Source organism: Rhinolophus sinicus, chromosome 16 (genome assembly GCF_057876585.1).
Source record: "Rhinolophus sinicus isolate RSI-liver-muscle chromosome 16, RSI-T2T, whole genome shotgun sequence".
NCBI classification, from domain to species: Eukaryota; Metazoa; Chordata; class Mammalia; order Chiroptera; family Rhinolophidae; genus Rhinolophus; species Rhinolophus sinicus.
In genome coordinates, this window is record NC_142516.1 from 48,587,284 (window position 1) to 48,602,779 (window position 15,496).

General features: G+C 37.1%; 1 protein-coding gene across 4 annotated transcripts in view; it reads left to right on the forward strand.

Annotated features, from left to right (window-relative positions):
- The window catches only part of DOCK8 (dedicator of cytokinesis 8), a 193,513-nt gene that overhangs the window by 27,363 nt on the left and 150,654 nt on the right, over positions 1–15,496 (forward strand). Inside the window, exon 2 of one of the 4 annotated variants that reach the window (XM_019730243.3) lies at positions 13,482–13,584. The exons of 1 other annotated variant lie outside the window; for it this stretch is intronic. In XM_019730243.3, coding sequence (XP_019585802.1) covers positions 13,482–13,584 — 103 coding nt within the window. Of the gene's footprint in view, positions 1–13,481; positions 13,585–14,535; positions 14,782–15,496 lie in introns of those variants that run through there. 2 more of the 4 variants (XM_019730259.3, XM_019730272.3) reach the window with 2 other exon arrangements.

A 15,496-nucleotide genomic window follows, 5' to 3' on the forward strand; every position in this document is an offset into this window, starting at 1 on the left:
TGGGGGTACATTAACTATTTGTATCAAGTGGAATGTTTTAGCTAACTCTGGCTAAGTATAAACATCATTGAAAAGTTCTGTTAGAATCTCGATCTTGAAATTAACTAGCTAGGTAGGGTCAGTTAGGCTGAGGAAGGGTGATCAGATGGTGACATCCGAAGTCTGTGAGAGAAGATGAGTGAAAGGCAAGGGAAGGCTGGCAGGTACAGCTGGCATTTGTCTGCTCGCAATAGACAAGGGGCTCTCAGACTTGCGCGTGCGTCAGAGTACCTCAGAATCTCCTGGAGGGTTTGTTAAAGCACAGATTGCTGGACCCCACCCCAGAGTTTAGGATTCAGTAGGTCTGGGGTGAGGCCCCAAAGTGTGCCTTTCCAACAGATTCCCAGGGGGTATGGATATTGTTGCTCTGGTGACCACACTTTGAGAACCGTTGCAATATAGGGTGCTTACGAAGATACAACCAACTTTACAGTCCTCAACTTAGTTCCATCGTCCGCCACAGGCTGAGGCTGTGTTCAAGAGCAGAGAACACTTTCTCAGTGTTCACCTCAGTAAGTTCTACAATTTAACAAAGAAAACTCAAAACAGGAGGGCATTAAAACCTCCCCACTTTACCCAGTGGTACAAGGCATTTTTAATTCACAGCCACAGTCACCTTGGATAGCAGAGGCCAGAAGGCTCTCAGGGTCTTATTGGAGCCACCTCACTAAGGCACAGATGTGTTGTTAATTCACTGTCCTGGCCAACACGTCTGAAAACTAATAGCCCTGGAGGGAAGATGGCCCTGGGTGAAAATACAGCTTGTGACCTCTAAATGGCCAAGGATCTGGCCATGCCAGGGACACATAACTTAGATAAATCACAAATCAGAGTGGAGAAATGAGGTGCTTTGAATCAGTAGCATCCAAAAATGTTTGTTGAGTGTAATTGAACCCAGGTAGATCAGGAAGTGGGGGCAAGATCTCACAATATGCTGAGAACAGTTTTATTTAGAAACTCCAGGAGGAGACTTAGAAACAATAGACTGATGGTGAAAACAGCCCTCAAGAGATTCTTAAGATGTTCAGGCTCATTTCTGTGTTTCAACAGAATTTACATTGTTCAGGAAGCTGACAACATGGTAGGTAAAAATATGTGTGTGTGTGTGTATGTGTGTACATGATTTCTGTCATAAAAATATGGCAACACAGCACAATTTGGAAAAAGAAAAGAGAACAGAAAAAACCCCTATTATCCTGCCTCTAGCATAACTGCGAATAGTATTTCCTTCTAGTGGTTTTCCTTCTATGTATTTTTAAATAGTGTACGTAGATTTATATACATTTTTTAAGCATTTATAATCATAGTGACTAAGAGCACAGCGTTTGAAGTCAGATAGCCTTGACTTCAAGTCCTGACTCCAGACATTTCCAGCCCTGAGTTTTGCATTTGTCAAACGAGGAAGATAAACTTGTTTCATCGTGTTGCTGTGTGGATCCAGTGAAGTGGTACACATCCGATATCAGCACAGGGCCAGGAGCAGTGTAAGCACTCAAGGAATAGCGGCGTGGTTTTCTGTTTTCCCTAAAAAGCTGTGTCAACCTTCCACAATCCTAATAATTGGGAAGTTTTTCTCAACATTCAGACTCTGCTTTCAAGAAGATCTTTGGCCCGCTTGTTGAGAGCTCTATTACCTGGGTTTTCCTCAGAGATTAGGCTCATTAAGAGGAGTCAACGCTGAACTATATAGATGATTGTTTTGATAGGTTGGTTCAGTTGCCCTTTAGCTGGGCGGTGTGGCTTTGCTCCAAGACTGCAGATTCTGGTTTCTTTTTAAATTTTTCAATTACAGTTGACGTTCACCATTATATTAGTTTCAGGTGTACAGCGTAGGGGTTAGACATTTTTAGAACTTCTGAAGTGATTCCCCTGATAAGGCTAGTACCCACCCAGCATCATACATAGTTACTGTAATATTATTGACTATACTCCCTATGCTGGACTTTACATTACTGTGATTGTTTTGTAACTACCAATTTGTACTTCTTAATCCCTTCCCCTTTTTCACCCTGTCCTCCATTCCCCCTCCAACCTAGCACTCATCACTTGTTCTCTGTATCTATGAGCCAAAACCACAGGTTCTGACCACACCATGGTAGACACCACATTCAGCCATCTAGATGATGGGTTACTAGAGAGATGAGTGAGAAACCATAGGTGGAGAGGTGGAGATCTCTCACCCCTTCTGGGAAAAAAACCTCAAGCTCATGTCTGCCCAAATTTACATATGCAACCTGAACCTCTCATTTCTGTTCCAGTTCTGTTTACCCTACTGCCAACTTGATCTCCACTTGGAGTCCCCTTAGGGACCAGAAACTCCATATGTCTAAACCAAATCTCAGTCTAAGGGTAGGTGACCATACTGTCCTGAGTTTTACAGTTGCCCTGTAAATGAAGGGATTGACTTTATTAGATAGCAGTTTCCTGCCCACAAAAGGAAGGAATTAGCTCCTCAGTGAAGACCTTGGTTTTCCTTATCAGATAAACAGCTTCTTGACTGTACAGGATATTTACAGATAACAATAGACAGCATAACCAGTTAGTCCATTAACTCCTTAAATTTGATGAAACCATTTTGTACATTCTGTTATATTGCTGGTTAGAGTATTAATTAGTAAAATACTATGAAGGACAAATGCAGAAAACCTTTGACCTAGCAATTCCACTTCTAGGACTTTATTCCACAGATATATTTATAAATGTATGAATTAACGTGTGCAATTTACTGAATTTTATTTGTGCTTGCAAAAAATTGTAGACAACACGGTAATGTTAATTGGTGCAGCTACTATGGAAAACAGTATGGCAGTTCCTCAAAAAATTAGAAATAGAACTACCATATGATCTAGCAATTCCATTTCTGGGTATTTATCTAAAGAAGCACTAATTTGATAAAATACACTCATATGCACTCTGATGTTCATTGCACTATTTATAGTAGCCAAGACATGGAAACAACCTAAATGTCCATCGATGAATGAATGGATAAAGAAAATGTGGTGTGTGTGTGTATGTGTATATTCTCTCTGTGTGTGTATATATATATGTATATGTGTGTGTGTATATATATATATATATATATATATATATACACACATATATGTGTGTGTGTGTGTGTGTATATATATATATATATATATATATATATATATATATATATTCTACAGAACTATTGATACACACTATATATATTCCAAGCTTATAGCTAAGAGAAGAGATTGGTAGTTGCCAGAGGTGGGGTTTGGAGTGTGTGTGGGGTGGGGTAAATGTGTAAAGGGGGTCAAAAAGTACAAATTTCCAGTCATAACATAAGTCATGGGGATGTAATGTACAGCATAGTGACTATAGTTAATAGTACTGTACTGCATATTTGAAAATGCTGAGAATAGATCTTAAAAGTTCTCATCACAAGAAAAAAATTATAACTCTATGGTACTGGATGTTAACTAGTCTTATTGTGGTGATCATTTCACAATATATACAAATATAAAATAATTGTTGTACACCTGAAACTAATATAATGTTGTATGTCAATTATATATCAAAAAATGCAAACAACAAAAATGTGTAAAAGAGAGTAGTTAAGTAATTATTCATCTATATAGTAGAATACATATGCAACCATGAAAAAGAATGAGGACATTCTTATGTACTTATTTGTTAGGTGAAAAAAGCAAAATACAGATCTCCAGTGAATGGATAAACAGATTGTGGTGTATCTATACAATGGAATACGCCTTCATTTTAAAAAAGGAACTATTGATACACACTACAACATAAATTAATTTCAAATATTATGTTCCCATTTGTGTAAAAAACGGAGAAAGAATATATACATGTATTTGTGTGTGTATTAAATGTGCACAGGACACAAGAAATTATCATGTAATTGTCTATGGGGAGGGAACCTGCATTATTGGCAGACAAACATAGGAGAGAGATGACATTTTACAGTGGTTTTTTTTAATACTTTTAATATTTTACAATACAAACTATGTTACATACTCAAAATAAAAATAGAATAATTTATAACTATAACTATGTCTAAATATTATATATAATTTTTCTCTTGTTTGGTTTTTAACTAGTTTTTAAAAATCCATTCATTCAGCCTATGTGCATCAGTATAAAGATGATGCTTAATATTATCCATTTCAAAAATTAAGCAAATATTTAGAAAGCTAGTATGTTTTTGTTGATTTTTAGTTTAATTCCACTGTAGTGTCAGATTACCTGCTCTATACTATTTCTGACCTTTGCAATTTGTTGAGACTTGCTTTATGGTACAGTATATACTCAATTTTGGTAAATGGTTCAATGTCCACAAAAAGAATGTGTACTCTGTCATTAGATGTAGTTTTTTTCTGTATAAGTCAATTAGGTCATTTGCTCATTTCAAATCCTATATATCTCTATAATTTTTTATATCTACATGTTCTATTACTGAAAGAGGTATATTAAAATCTTTCACTATAATTGTGGATTTGATATTTCTCCTCTTCTGCAGTTCTTTAAGCCTTTATTACTTGGTACGTAGATATTTAGAATTCCTATATCTTTCTGATGGATTGACCTTGGACATTTAGGAAATGTCATCTTTATCTTAAGTCATGCTTCTTGCCTTAACATCTTTTTTTTGCCTGGTATTACTATCGTTACACCAGCTTTCTTTTGGCTATTTTTGCTTAAGTTTTTTTCACCACTTTGTAAACAGTTTATCTAGGCATTGACCCAAGAAAAATGAAAGAACATGTCCATATAAAGACTTGCACATGAATGCTCATAGCAGCTTTATTTGTAATAGTCAAAAACGGAAACAACTCCAATGTCCACCAAAGGGGAATAGATCAACAAATTGTGGTATGTGTATGCAATGGAATACTCCTGCATAATAAAAGGGAATCAATTATTGATATATACTACAACCCAGGTAAATCTCAAAATCATTATGCTGAGAGAAAGAAGCCAGACCAAAAAAAGAAAAAGAAAAAGAAAAGAGAGAAATAAACTGCATGATTCCATTGATATAAAATTCTAAAAAAATGCAAACTAATCTATAATCACAGAAAGCAAATTAGTGGTTACCTGGAGGCAGAGATAAAAGATTAAGAAGGGGCATGAGAAAATTAGTGAGTGCTGTGATGGTTTCATGGGTGTATACATGTGTCAAACTTATAAATACACTTTAAATATATGCAGTATATTGCATGTCAATTATACCTTAATAAAAAAATTAAGTATGTCTCTTGTAAGTAGCATAGGTTTTTATGTAATTTGATGATTTTTGTCTTTTAATTGAAGAATTTACCTGATTATATTTAATATAATCACTGATATATTTGAGTTTAAATGTATAATCCTACTGTTTTTTCCTCTTTTTCAATCTGTCTCTTGTTTCAATAGAGATTACAATAAGTACTTGACATATTAAAATTCTAATATTAATTTGTAATTTACCATTTCCCAAATAATGCAAGAATTTTGGAACATACTCCATTTACCTCTCTCACCTTTTGTGTTATTGTTGACATATATTTTAATTTATGTATGTTTTAAACTTCACTTTATTGTCATTATTCTAATTATTTTGTACAGTCACTATCATTGAGATTTACTTATGTGTTTATCCTTTTGGTGTACTTCATTGCTTTCAGAACTTCTGTGCTTCCATCTGGGATCATTTCCTTCTGCCTGAAAAGCTCTTTACTGCTTCCTTTAGTATGGCTCTGCTGGTAACACATTTTCTCACATTTGGTTTATCTGATGAAGTGTTTATATTTTATGTATGAAGGATATTTTCACTGGGTAGAAAATTGTAGATTGGTAGTTTTCTGTCAGCACTTTAAGGATGTGATTGCTTTGGTTTTAGGATTTCAATTTTGTTGAGAAATCTATTATTATTATTATTACACTTTGAAGTAATATGTCTTTGAACAATGTCTTTGAATAATGTATCTTTTCACCAGATTTTTTCAAGAACACTTAAAATTTATCTTCGATTTTCAGCAGTTTTACTGTGATGTATCTAGGTTTGATTTTCTCCGTGTTAATTCTGATGGGTGTTTGTAGAGCTTTATGAATCTGCATCTTTTTGTCAACAGAATTTCTGTTATTTTTGTCAACAGTATTTCTTTAAATATTACTTGGGCTTCTGTTTTGTCTCTCTTCTCTTTTGGGTCTTCAGTTTACATATGTTACATCTGTTTCTTTATGTCTCAACACACTTTTATGGAGAAACCCTTTTTCCTTTAAACAGTTACAAACAAAAGGCACTTGACACTTACAGGTCTTCTTGTGGGTGATTATGTAGTTTCATCAGTAGGTGGTCATCAAGTCAGGAGAGAAACTAACTTATATAATTATATGTAAGGGCTAGGGAGAGGAGATACCTCAGAGAGACACTGAAGACATTGAGTAATCCTTCTTCTCTAGGCTTACAATAGGAAACCTGTCATGCAGGGTGTCATGCGGGGTCTCAGCTTCTGCTCCCCACATAAGAATGCAGGATATGGTGAGGCCAAAAAGGAACACCCATGGAGCCATAGATAGGGGAGTCATATCACTATATTCTTGCTGGCGGCTGTGTTGGAGACACAGGAAGCAGGAGCCACACTATCTGCAACCTGCCGTCCACTTCTCTCTGCCAACCAACCTCACTTGCTAGCTGCACTCTGCCTTGCTAACTGCAGTCCGCCCTTGCTAGCTCAACCATCATCTTCTTGCCAGTCCCCTTTTGCTATTCGCGTAGCCATGGCAGTTATATTAGTGGCCAATGGCTCACTGGTTACAGCTGACGGCCAACTAGCCACAGCTGATGACCATCCATTCACAGTTGATGGCCATTTACTACCCGAGTGAGCACCTTTCCACATGAGGGCGAGAGCCTGGAAACTGCACTCCTGGCTCTGTCCCCACAAACCCTCAAACACTTATTTCATCTAATAAATATTCTTCTGTATTCAGAGGAATTTTCCAAGTGAAAGGGATTTGGGATTGCCTTGTAAAGAAGAAACATAAGTTCCACAGCTTGTTAATAAGGGGCAGACTTCTCTTTGTAGTCATGTTTCCACCTGTTGAATCATCTTTACAGAAGTACATTTATTGCTTGTCTGTTTATGAGAAGAGATGGAAAATATGAGAAACCTGAAATATCTATTACGAAGCCTCAGGCTGGTGAACTTCTGAAGAATTCATTCCAGACTTCATTGCTCAAAACATGTATGCATGTATATATATGTAAGGATGGATATATGTATTATATACATTATATTGTATAGATATATAATACACATATACAATTTGCTACAGAAATTCATTTTATAGCCTTTTAAATTTAAAGGTTTAATTTACTAAAAGTTTCTGAGGATGCATCTTAGAAAGAGCCGTAGATCATATTTATGTGGTGAACTCCAGGAACTCCTCACTCTTGAGTAGTTCCTGTGTTTTCAGACTTTATACATGCTCTGTGCTGTGATCCAACCATGTATTATTTACATCATTCAGAGCTAGTGTTTCTCCATACAACAGATTTTATCATGTTTATTATTTCTTTTTCTTATTACACTGCCCTAACCTTATAATTCAGGAAGTTTGGGCGTTAACATTCTTTCACCTCTCACTTGGTATAAATCATTTCTAGTCCTGAATGATGCTATTTTATAAGGTTCAATTATACCATATGTACATATGCCAGTCACAAATGTCCATAATTATTATTTATTACTAGCTGTGTACTTTACACTTTGTGTTTGTTGAGTGTTTTGCAGTCAGTTGTTAGTTACTAAGAGTACATTATATGTTTGCTTTTCTTTATCCCACCCCTTTCACTGTTGTTTAAAATGTGTGACATTCAGGAACACCCTAAAAAACCTCTTTAAGTGCTTATAGACAAGATTTTTTTCTTGAATCGGTTTTAAAATCCTTTGAACCATTTTGGCTGCTGGCCATACCAGCATAGTGGAAGAATTTTCTTTCAGCGATGAAAGCCAGAGCAAAGCCTTCCGGGGCTGTTTGGTTTCCTAGCACAGCTGCTGGTGTAGATCATGGTGCTGATTGTTCCACTTGGAGATTCTTGAGCATCTTTGCCAGAAAGGGCTGGAAAGGTGCCCAACAGATCACATAGCCCAGTCCCTTCCTTTTACACGTGGTGAAACTAAGACCCAGCCTGGTTAACTAATGTACTTGAACTCAAACAGCTGGCAAATGGCAGTGCTCAGGACTAATTCACTGAGTTTTCACCTTCTTTTCCTTTGCTCTTCTAGCTATGTCTATTGTAAAGAAACAGGACAGCCTGATTTTAAAATACTTGAAGTAGGAGTATGAAAACCTAATGTCTAGATGTTATGGAATGTTTTAAAAAATGCTTGAAATGCATTGTCTTCTTTCCCATCAGGCCTGCTCCTACTCATTTTTTCCCCCCAAACGTGGTTCAAAAGTCCCCTCATTCCAGAAGACTCTAAGCATTCCTGGGCTAAATTAGTAACTCCCTCCTCTTTGCTGATAAGGCACTGTGCACATTCTTGTATTATAATACTTATCATCTAGTATTATAATTATTTATTCAATCATCCATCTGTCTTCCTCCTTCCCACCCACTCGACTGAGCTTCCAGGAGTAGCAATCGTATCTTCTTGGACTTCAATCCCTAGCACTTGGCAGAGAGCCTGGCACTTTGTGTGCCCTCGATGTTTTATGAATGAATGAATGAACCAACCATTCTCATAGTCTTGCACTATTAGTGAATGTTATACTTTATTTGACATGAAAGTCACCTGGAGTTGATGGTTAAAAATGCAGTTTCCAGGCCAAATTACAGAGATGCTGATTCAGGACTGGGGCAGGGTTGAGGAATCTGCATTTTTATTACGCAGCTGATGATTTGATGCGAACGGTCCACAGGCCACACTTGGCAAGCTCTGCTCTATCATTAGTTCCACTGATACTTAGTCACAACTGTATGAATCCCAACTATCTATCCATCTGAATAAACACATAGAGTTTTGCTATCCACCGCCTTCCACCATTCTGACTCCTGAGTAAGGGTATCAACATTTTAAACAAACCCTAAGTCTCCCTCACAGATAAATTTGTAGAAATAAAGATAACATTTATACAGAATTTTGAGTTATTAGAAGAAGGGTATCTTAGGAAATAAGGGCATCGTCATCAAGGAAATATTATCATGATATAAATCTAGCATCGTGTAAGTTATGTTAGGTATGTTGAATTTGGTCTGAGACTCAAAGGCAGAGGAAATAAAACCCACACAAAATGCCTGCAAGGACACCAAGCTTGTATGAGATCTTTCCTTGCTCTGTTCTCTTATTTGTGTAGGCAGGCTTCCTCCTTCACTGGGGTGCTAGGAGCTCTTTTGAGAATGAAGTTCCATATCAATAAACTTAATAGCTGATGTTTACATAACTTAAAAAATCTCAAAGAGTGCACCTGTGACTATATGTATGCATCTTTTTAAAAAAAATGATGAACTTAAGAAACTTTCCAGGAGGAAGAGCTGAATGGGGTAGTTACTAAACTACCTATATATAACAACCAGAAGGATTTCTCATCCTTGTGGTATATTTACACATATATTGTTAGGCAATTGTATTTAGTTCCTCATATTACTTTTTACTTATAACTTATTCTGTATGCATGTTTCCATGGGTCAACCTAATTCGTATTTTTATTTTAAATGGTAAAATCATATTTCATTTATTTTATGCTATTATTTACTTAGTGTTCTGCCAAGTATGGGGTGCTTTGTTTATTTTCAAATATTTGCTTTTTTTTTTTAATTAGTTTCAGGTGCACAAGACAAAGCAAAACTTAGACGTTTATCATTTATATCCCTCACACTGTGTGGACCCCCCTTCCCCCCCATCCACTATCCCACTGTACGTTCCCAAAACCTCTCACCTTCAATATTTGCTATTATATACAGAGTTCTTATGCTCATTTCTGTTGCAATTATATTTTTGTTTGTATCAGTTCCATGGGGTATATTCTCTGAAGTGAGGTAATTAGATGAAAGAGTAATGACAGTTTTATACTTCTTGTTGCATATTGCAGGATTGCTTTTCAGAGACACTGAACCAATATACAATCCACAGGGATGTGGAACCATCCTGTTTTCCCCACAGCATGACCAACATGTAATTTTCTCATTCTAGCCTATTTTTGCTAGTTTAATATGTGTGTAGGGCCTCTCCAGTGATACTTTATTTTGAAGTTCTTTAAGCGATACAAAGCAATTCTTTTCTACGTGGGATGATTCACTATTTTCATTTTAAGGACAAACAATTCGTCTCCATATTTGACAGTTTTGAAGGGACAGGTTTCATCGCTTTCTGTAGAATTGATCCTGTAGGGATAGGAAGGAAATAGGATCCGTGTGAGGTAGTGAGTCAGGGAAGCAGATCATTTGTATAAGTCTGAATTAGAAAACTTATTTAAGGAAGGAAACCTTCGTGGAGCGCTGCAACAGAAACACCAGATGACCGGTTTGACAAGGAGTGAAGAGCAGGAACATTCTGCTTTCATGATGAAAAAGTATTGGGGCTGTGGCGTAGGATGACAGATTTTGCTTCAAAATGAAAGCAAGAACCTTTCCCTCCCTCCTGCCATTCTTTGATTCTCTCACAATGCCACTTCCTTTCCTGAACATTGTCAGATATCCCCTTTTCAGGTAGACCCCTCTGGTCTATGACAGGAAGGGCTTTTGAATGACCATGAAACTGAAATGTGCTATTTGAGAGGTCTTGGGGAGAGGACCTAGAGGCAGAAGTCACAGGAGCAGTCAGTCTTGTCTGTGAAAAGTCAACTTGGGCATAAAAAGGAACTTTTGCTTGGTAATCTCCACTCCCTGTGGCGATATTCATATTTTTAAGTAAGCAAATGTTGACATGCTGTTTTGGGTTCCTGTGGTGCCAAACACAAGATACAGTATTGTTTATGCAGGATGGGCCTTTTGTTTCGGACAGTGGTCTAATCTGTTGATTATTTAGAAATTGATGACTGTCCAACTTGTAATGAAAATCAGCCTAGTGAGCACTTGGGATCAAAATCTGAAAGGTTTCTTCCATTCCTGGCTATCATTCTATATTTGGTAATTCTTACCTTCACTCTTTTCTCTATAGGATACTCACACACACAGAGAGACACATGTATATCTATGTCTCTATCTATCATCTATCTATCTATCTACCTACCTATCTATCTATCTATCTATCTATCTATCTATCTATCTATCATCTATCTATCATATTTAGAAATAATACACATACCACACAATTCACCTATTTAACATGTGCATTTCAATGGATTTTACTATATTCACAGAGTTGTGTATCTATCACCACAGTCAATTTCAGAACATTTTCATCACCCCCAAAAGAAACCCAATTCCCATTAGCAGCCACTTCCCATTTACCTCCAGTCCTCCCAGCCACTAATCCTACGCAACCACTAATCTGCTTTCTGTCCCTGTAGATTTCCTTATTCTTGATTTTTTGTATAAGGAATCATACAATATGTGGCCTTTTGGTTTAGCGTCTTTTGCTTAGCATAATGTTTTCAAGATCCATCCATGTTGTGGTATATATTGGTATTTCTTTCCTTTTTTATTGCTGAATAATATTCCATTGTATAATATACTCCATTTTGTTTGGACATTTGAGTTGTTCCCACCTTTTGGCTACTATGAATAATGTAACTGTGAACATTCATGTATAAGCTTTGCTGTAGAAGTATGTTTTCATATTTCTTGGATATATACCTAGGAGTGCTGGGATATATGGGAACTCTAACTTTTTGAGGAACTGCCCGAATATTTTCCAAAACAGCTGCACCATTTTACATTCCCACCAACAAAGTATGAGTGCTTCAATTTCTTCATATCTTCAACCCTTGTTATTACCCCTCTTTTTTTTTTGTTTTTGTTATAGCCATCCTAGTGAAATGGCATCTCGTTGTGGTTTTGATTTGCATTTCCCTGTTGGATAATAGAATACTTACTCCTTATCTTAGTATTTTCTTATAATTTTTTAAAAAAATAAAGTGCTTCAAAAAATTGAAGAGTACAATTAATATGGGGTACTATGACTTTCGGTGGGGTTTCCCACATCATTGCATCATAATATAGGGGACCACCACTGGCATGAATGTGCTCCAGCCATTTGCTTCCATTTTTGTATCCTTTCATCGTTTAGACTCCTGGGAAGGAGAGATTATTGTCCCATGTTGGCTTATGTGCCCACCTCTTTGCTTGTCGTTAGGGCTAGAGGAGTGGGCATATCCTGAAAGGAAATGGAAGTACTCTTGAGGTGGGAGAATGGCTGTCACAGGTGGAACTAGGACAAGTTTCCTGCCTTTCTGGATGTACCACATTGCCAAGGTTGGGAGCCAACCAGACCCTGTCAGGAACCTCATCATGCGGGAAAATTAGTAATTCTGCCCTAGCACACATTATAATGGAGAAAATATAATAAGATTTATTTATAATATTTAAATATTATATTTTAAAATTATAATTTTAAAAATTTATGTATTCCTCTGCTGGATACACACAGCATGGTTTAAATATATGATCTCATTTGATCCTCAATAATCTATTAGTTACTAGTTATACTCTACAGTGGCCTCATTGTAATTTAAATACACATTTGTGAACTAGCCTCTAACCACCAACTGATTTCATGAGAAAATGTGTTCTGAGTACGAAACAAATGACGAACAAATGAGTGCTCAGATTTCATCTTGCTCATAAGCCGCGGTCTTCCTGGTCAGCAGTCTCATGCCAGCAGCTGTGAGTGGACAATGGAGAGCAACTTTCATGTGCTCCATCCCTGCTACCAGTGATGTTGGCTGAGTGCTCTGCAGTGTCAATATGGGTGACTCAAAACATCTCTCTACTGGGAGCAGTTTGGGGAAAATGCAGTCCTTGGAATTGCAGGTAGTATCTAAGGTGCCTCAGGGAGGTAGAAGTGTTCATATAACAGTTCTATAGCGTTTTCTGTCGTCACAGGCAGCCAACCAGAAGGGTTCAACTGCTTGAAAGGAGAATGACTGGATCAAAATGGCAGCTCAGGGTGTAAAGGACTCTCGTCAGAGACAGATGTTCTCCTGTAGACAATGCCTCTGAATGGCCTGGGAAGAAGGAGCCAAGTGCCCTGGATCTTTTCCTTGGGCTTCAAGCTCTTGCTCCTTTCAGTATTGGGCAGCAGCCATCATTGCAGGCATCCTGGTCTCTGTGAACTTCTTAAGTGTACATATTATCACACAAAGCTACCGTGTCTACCCACAGGCCACTGATGACATTTTAATCAGTTCTGCCAGTTGCCCAGCCAAGGCCTACGTTTTATAACATGGCACCAAAGATTGTATCTATAATTGTGATGATTTTTGAAAACTACCACTTCATTTAGATTTTTCTATTTTAACCCAAGGTATTCTTCAGCGGAAATAAGGAAACAGTTTACTCTCCCACCAAACCTTGGCCAGTGCCATCGACAAAGCATGAGTATTTCTGGCTTCACCTCTCTTCAACTAGTAAGTATGAGTTACAGGTTTGCTTAGAGAATGGTCACGTGCAGAAGCATCCATTGTATGCTTTTGCCGCCTGATTTTCCTTAGATCTTCCCACCGCTACCTTACACTTCCAACCACCAGTTCCTAGCTCTGAGCCTACTTTATTGGCATCGGACTACTTCCCTCTCTCCCTCCCTCATCGGGGGCTTAGACTAAAATGGACCTCCAGGCATTGTGGTTCTCACGTCTCTGGGACTTCCAGGCTACTTGATTTCACCCAAATCATAATTCATATTTTGGGTAGGGGGAAGATTAACCTGGAACACTACTACCATTTGTAACATGCTTTTATTGGAAAAATGTATTCCAAAACCCGAAAAGCCAAGTTCCAAACTTTAATTTTTAAAAAATTGTTTTTTCTGGAAAGTGCAATTTATATACAATAAAATTCACTCATTTTAGATGTACAATTTGATGAATTTGGCCAATTTAGACTTATTTAACCTCTACCCAATCAAGATGTAGAACTGTTTCTTTGCCTTAAAACATCCCATCGTGCCCCTTTGCAGTCCATCTCCTCTCCCAACCAGCCCTAGGCAATCACTGAATCATTTCTGTCATCATAATGTTGGCTTATCTGTAACTTCATATCAATGGAATCAGATAGCTCACCCTCCCCTCCCCCCATTTTAAAAACACACTTTTTAAGTTGAAGGTTGCCTACATTTTTAACACCAATTGTTCAGCGTGTGTGTGTATATATACATATATATATATATTATATTAATTGAGAACTAAATGCCACACGTGTGCTAAATAGGATCAATCTGACTTAAATGAGATGGTTTGTAAAACCAGAAGTGAGTATTCACTTCCTTTGTGAGAGAGCTACAGCCTCCACTGCACTCACTTCCTCAGGCACAGCGCAGGGTACTTTTTTGCTTGTTCTGGTGGTTATCTTGCAGAGGTTAGGTTAGTTTTTGTTTCTCACTTATTACTTCAAAACCACTTCTGCTCTTAGAAATTTTGTAACCTTCCACTTGGTTTCCTGTAGCCGCCATTTTGTCTCCTGTAACAATTTACACGCCGTGTAACTGTGTATCTTTTAAAGGTATGTTTACTGGAGTGATTGGAGATAATTTCAGTAGGATAATTTGTGTGCTTTGTCATTGATGAAATAGTAGTACTGAAAAATGTACAGCACCTTGTCCTGCAAGGGTAAGTTGTGATGACATTTCTTCAGAAAATCTATGACTTTGGCGGCTTGCTAGATTGCTGTTTTTATTTGTACTTTTCTTGTCTGTTTCAGAATTGCAGATTATAATAAAAGCACATCAAGTGCATAATGTTCATGCTTTCAGATATGTTAGATAAGCTTTAAACCAAGATAAATTAGAAATGCTTTTTGGTTTAATTTGGTGCTAATATGCATTTCATTGAAAACCCAAAAAAATTATGTTTAAATTTCTGACTCAAATTGTATTCAAAATATGCAGTGAAAATGTGACTAGATATACTTTTATATCTTAAACAAGGAGGGGAGGTGGGGTTTGGTGCTTTGCTTCTTTGTAAATTAAGACTGCAGCTTTCTGCCGTAGCCGTCTTGAGAAATAGTGTGGACATCACTATTAAGAGGCTTTCAGGAAGTTTAGCTAACAGATTTTAACCCCTTCTCTACACCAGCTTTGACTTCAATGCTGCAGCCTTAAATTTCTTCAGGAGAAATTTTCTTCTTCTTCTTTTTTTTTTTTTTCAATTTGAAGTCACAATGAAAAAACAATTGCTTAATATCTGCAGGTGTTCTTTTGGCAGTTATGCTGCCTCATCAGTAGGTTTTGATGAAAGTGAATTTTGATTAATTCATTAGCTGCGTAGTAGAGTTAACATGTGGCTTAATGACCCATTTTTCCAACAGAAGCTATCAAGGAAATAG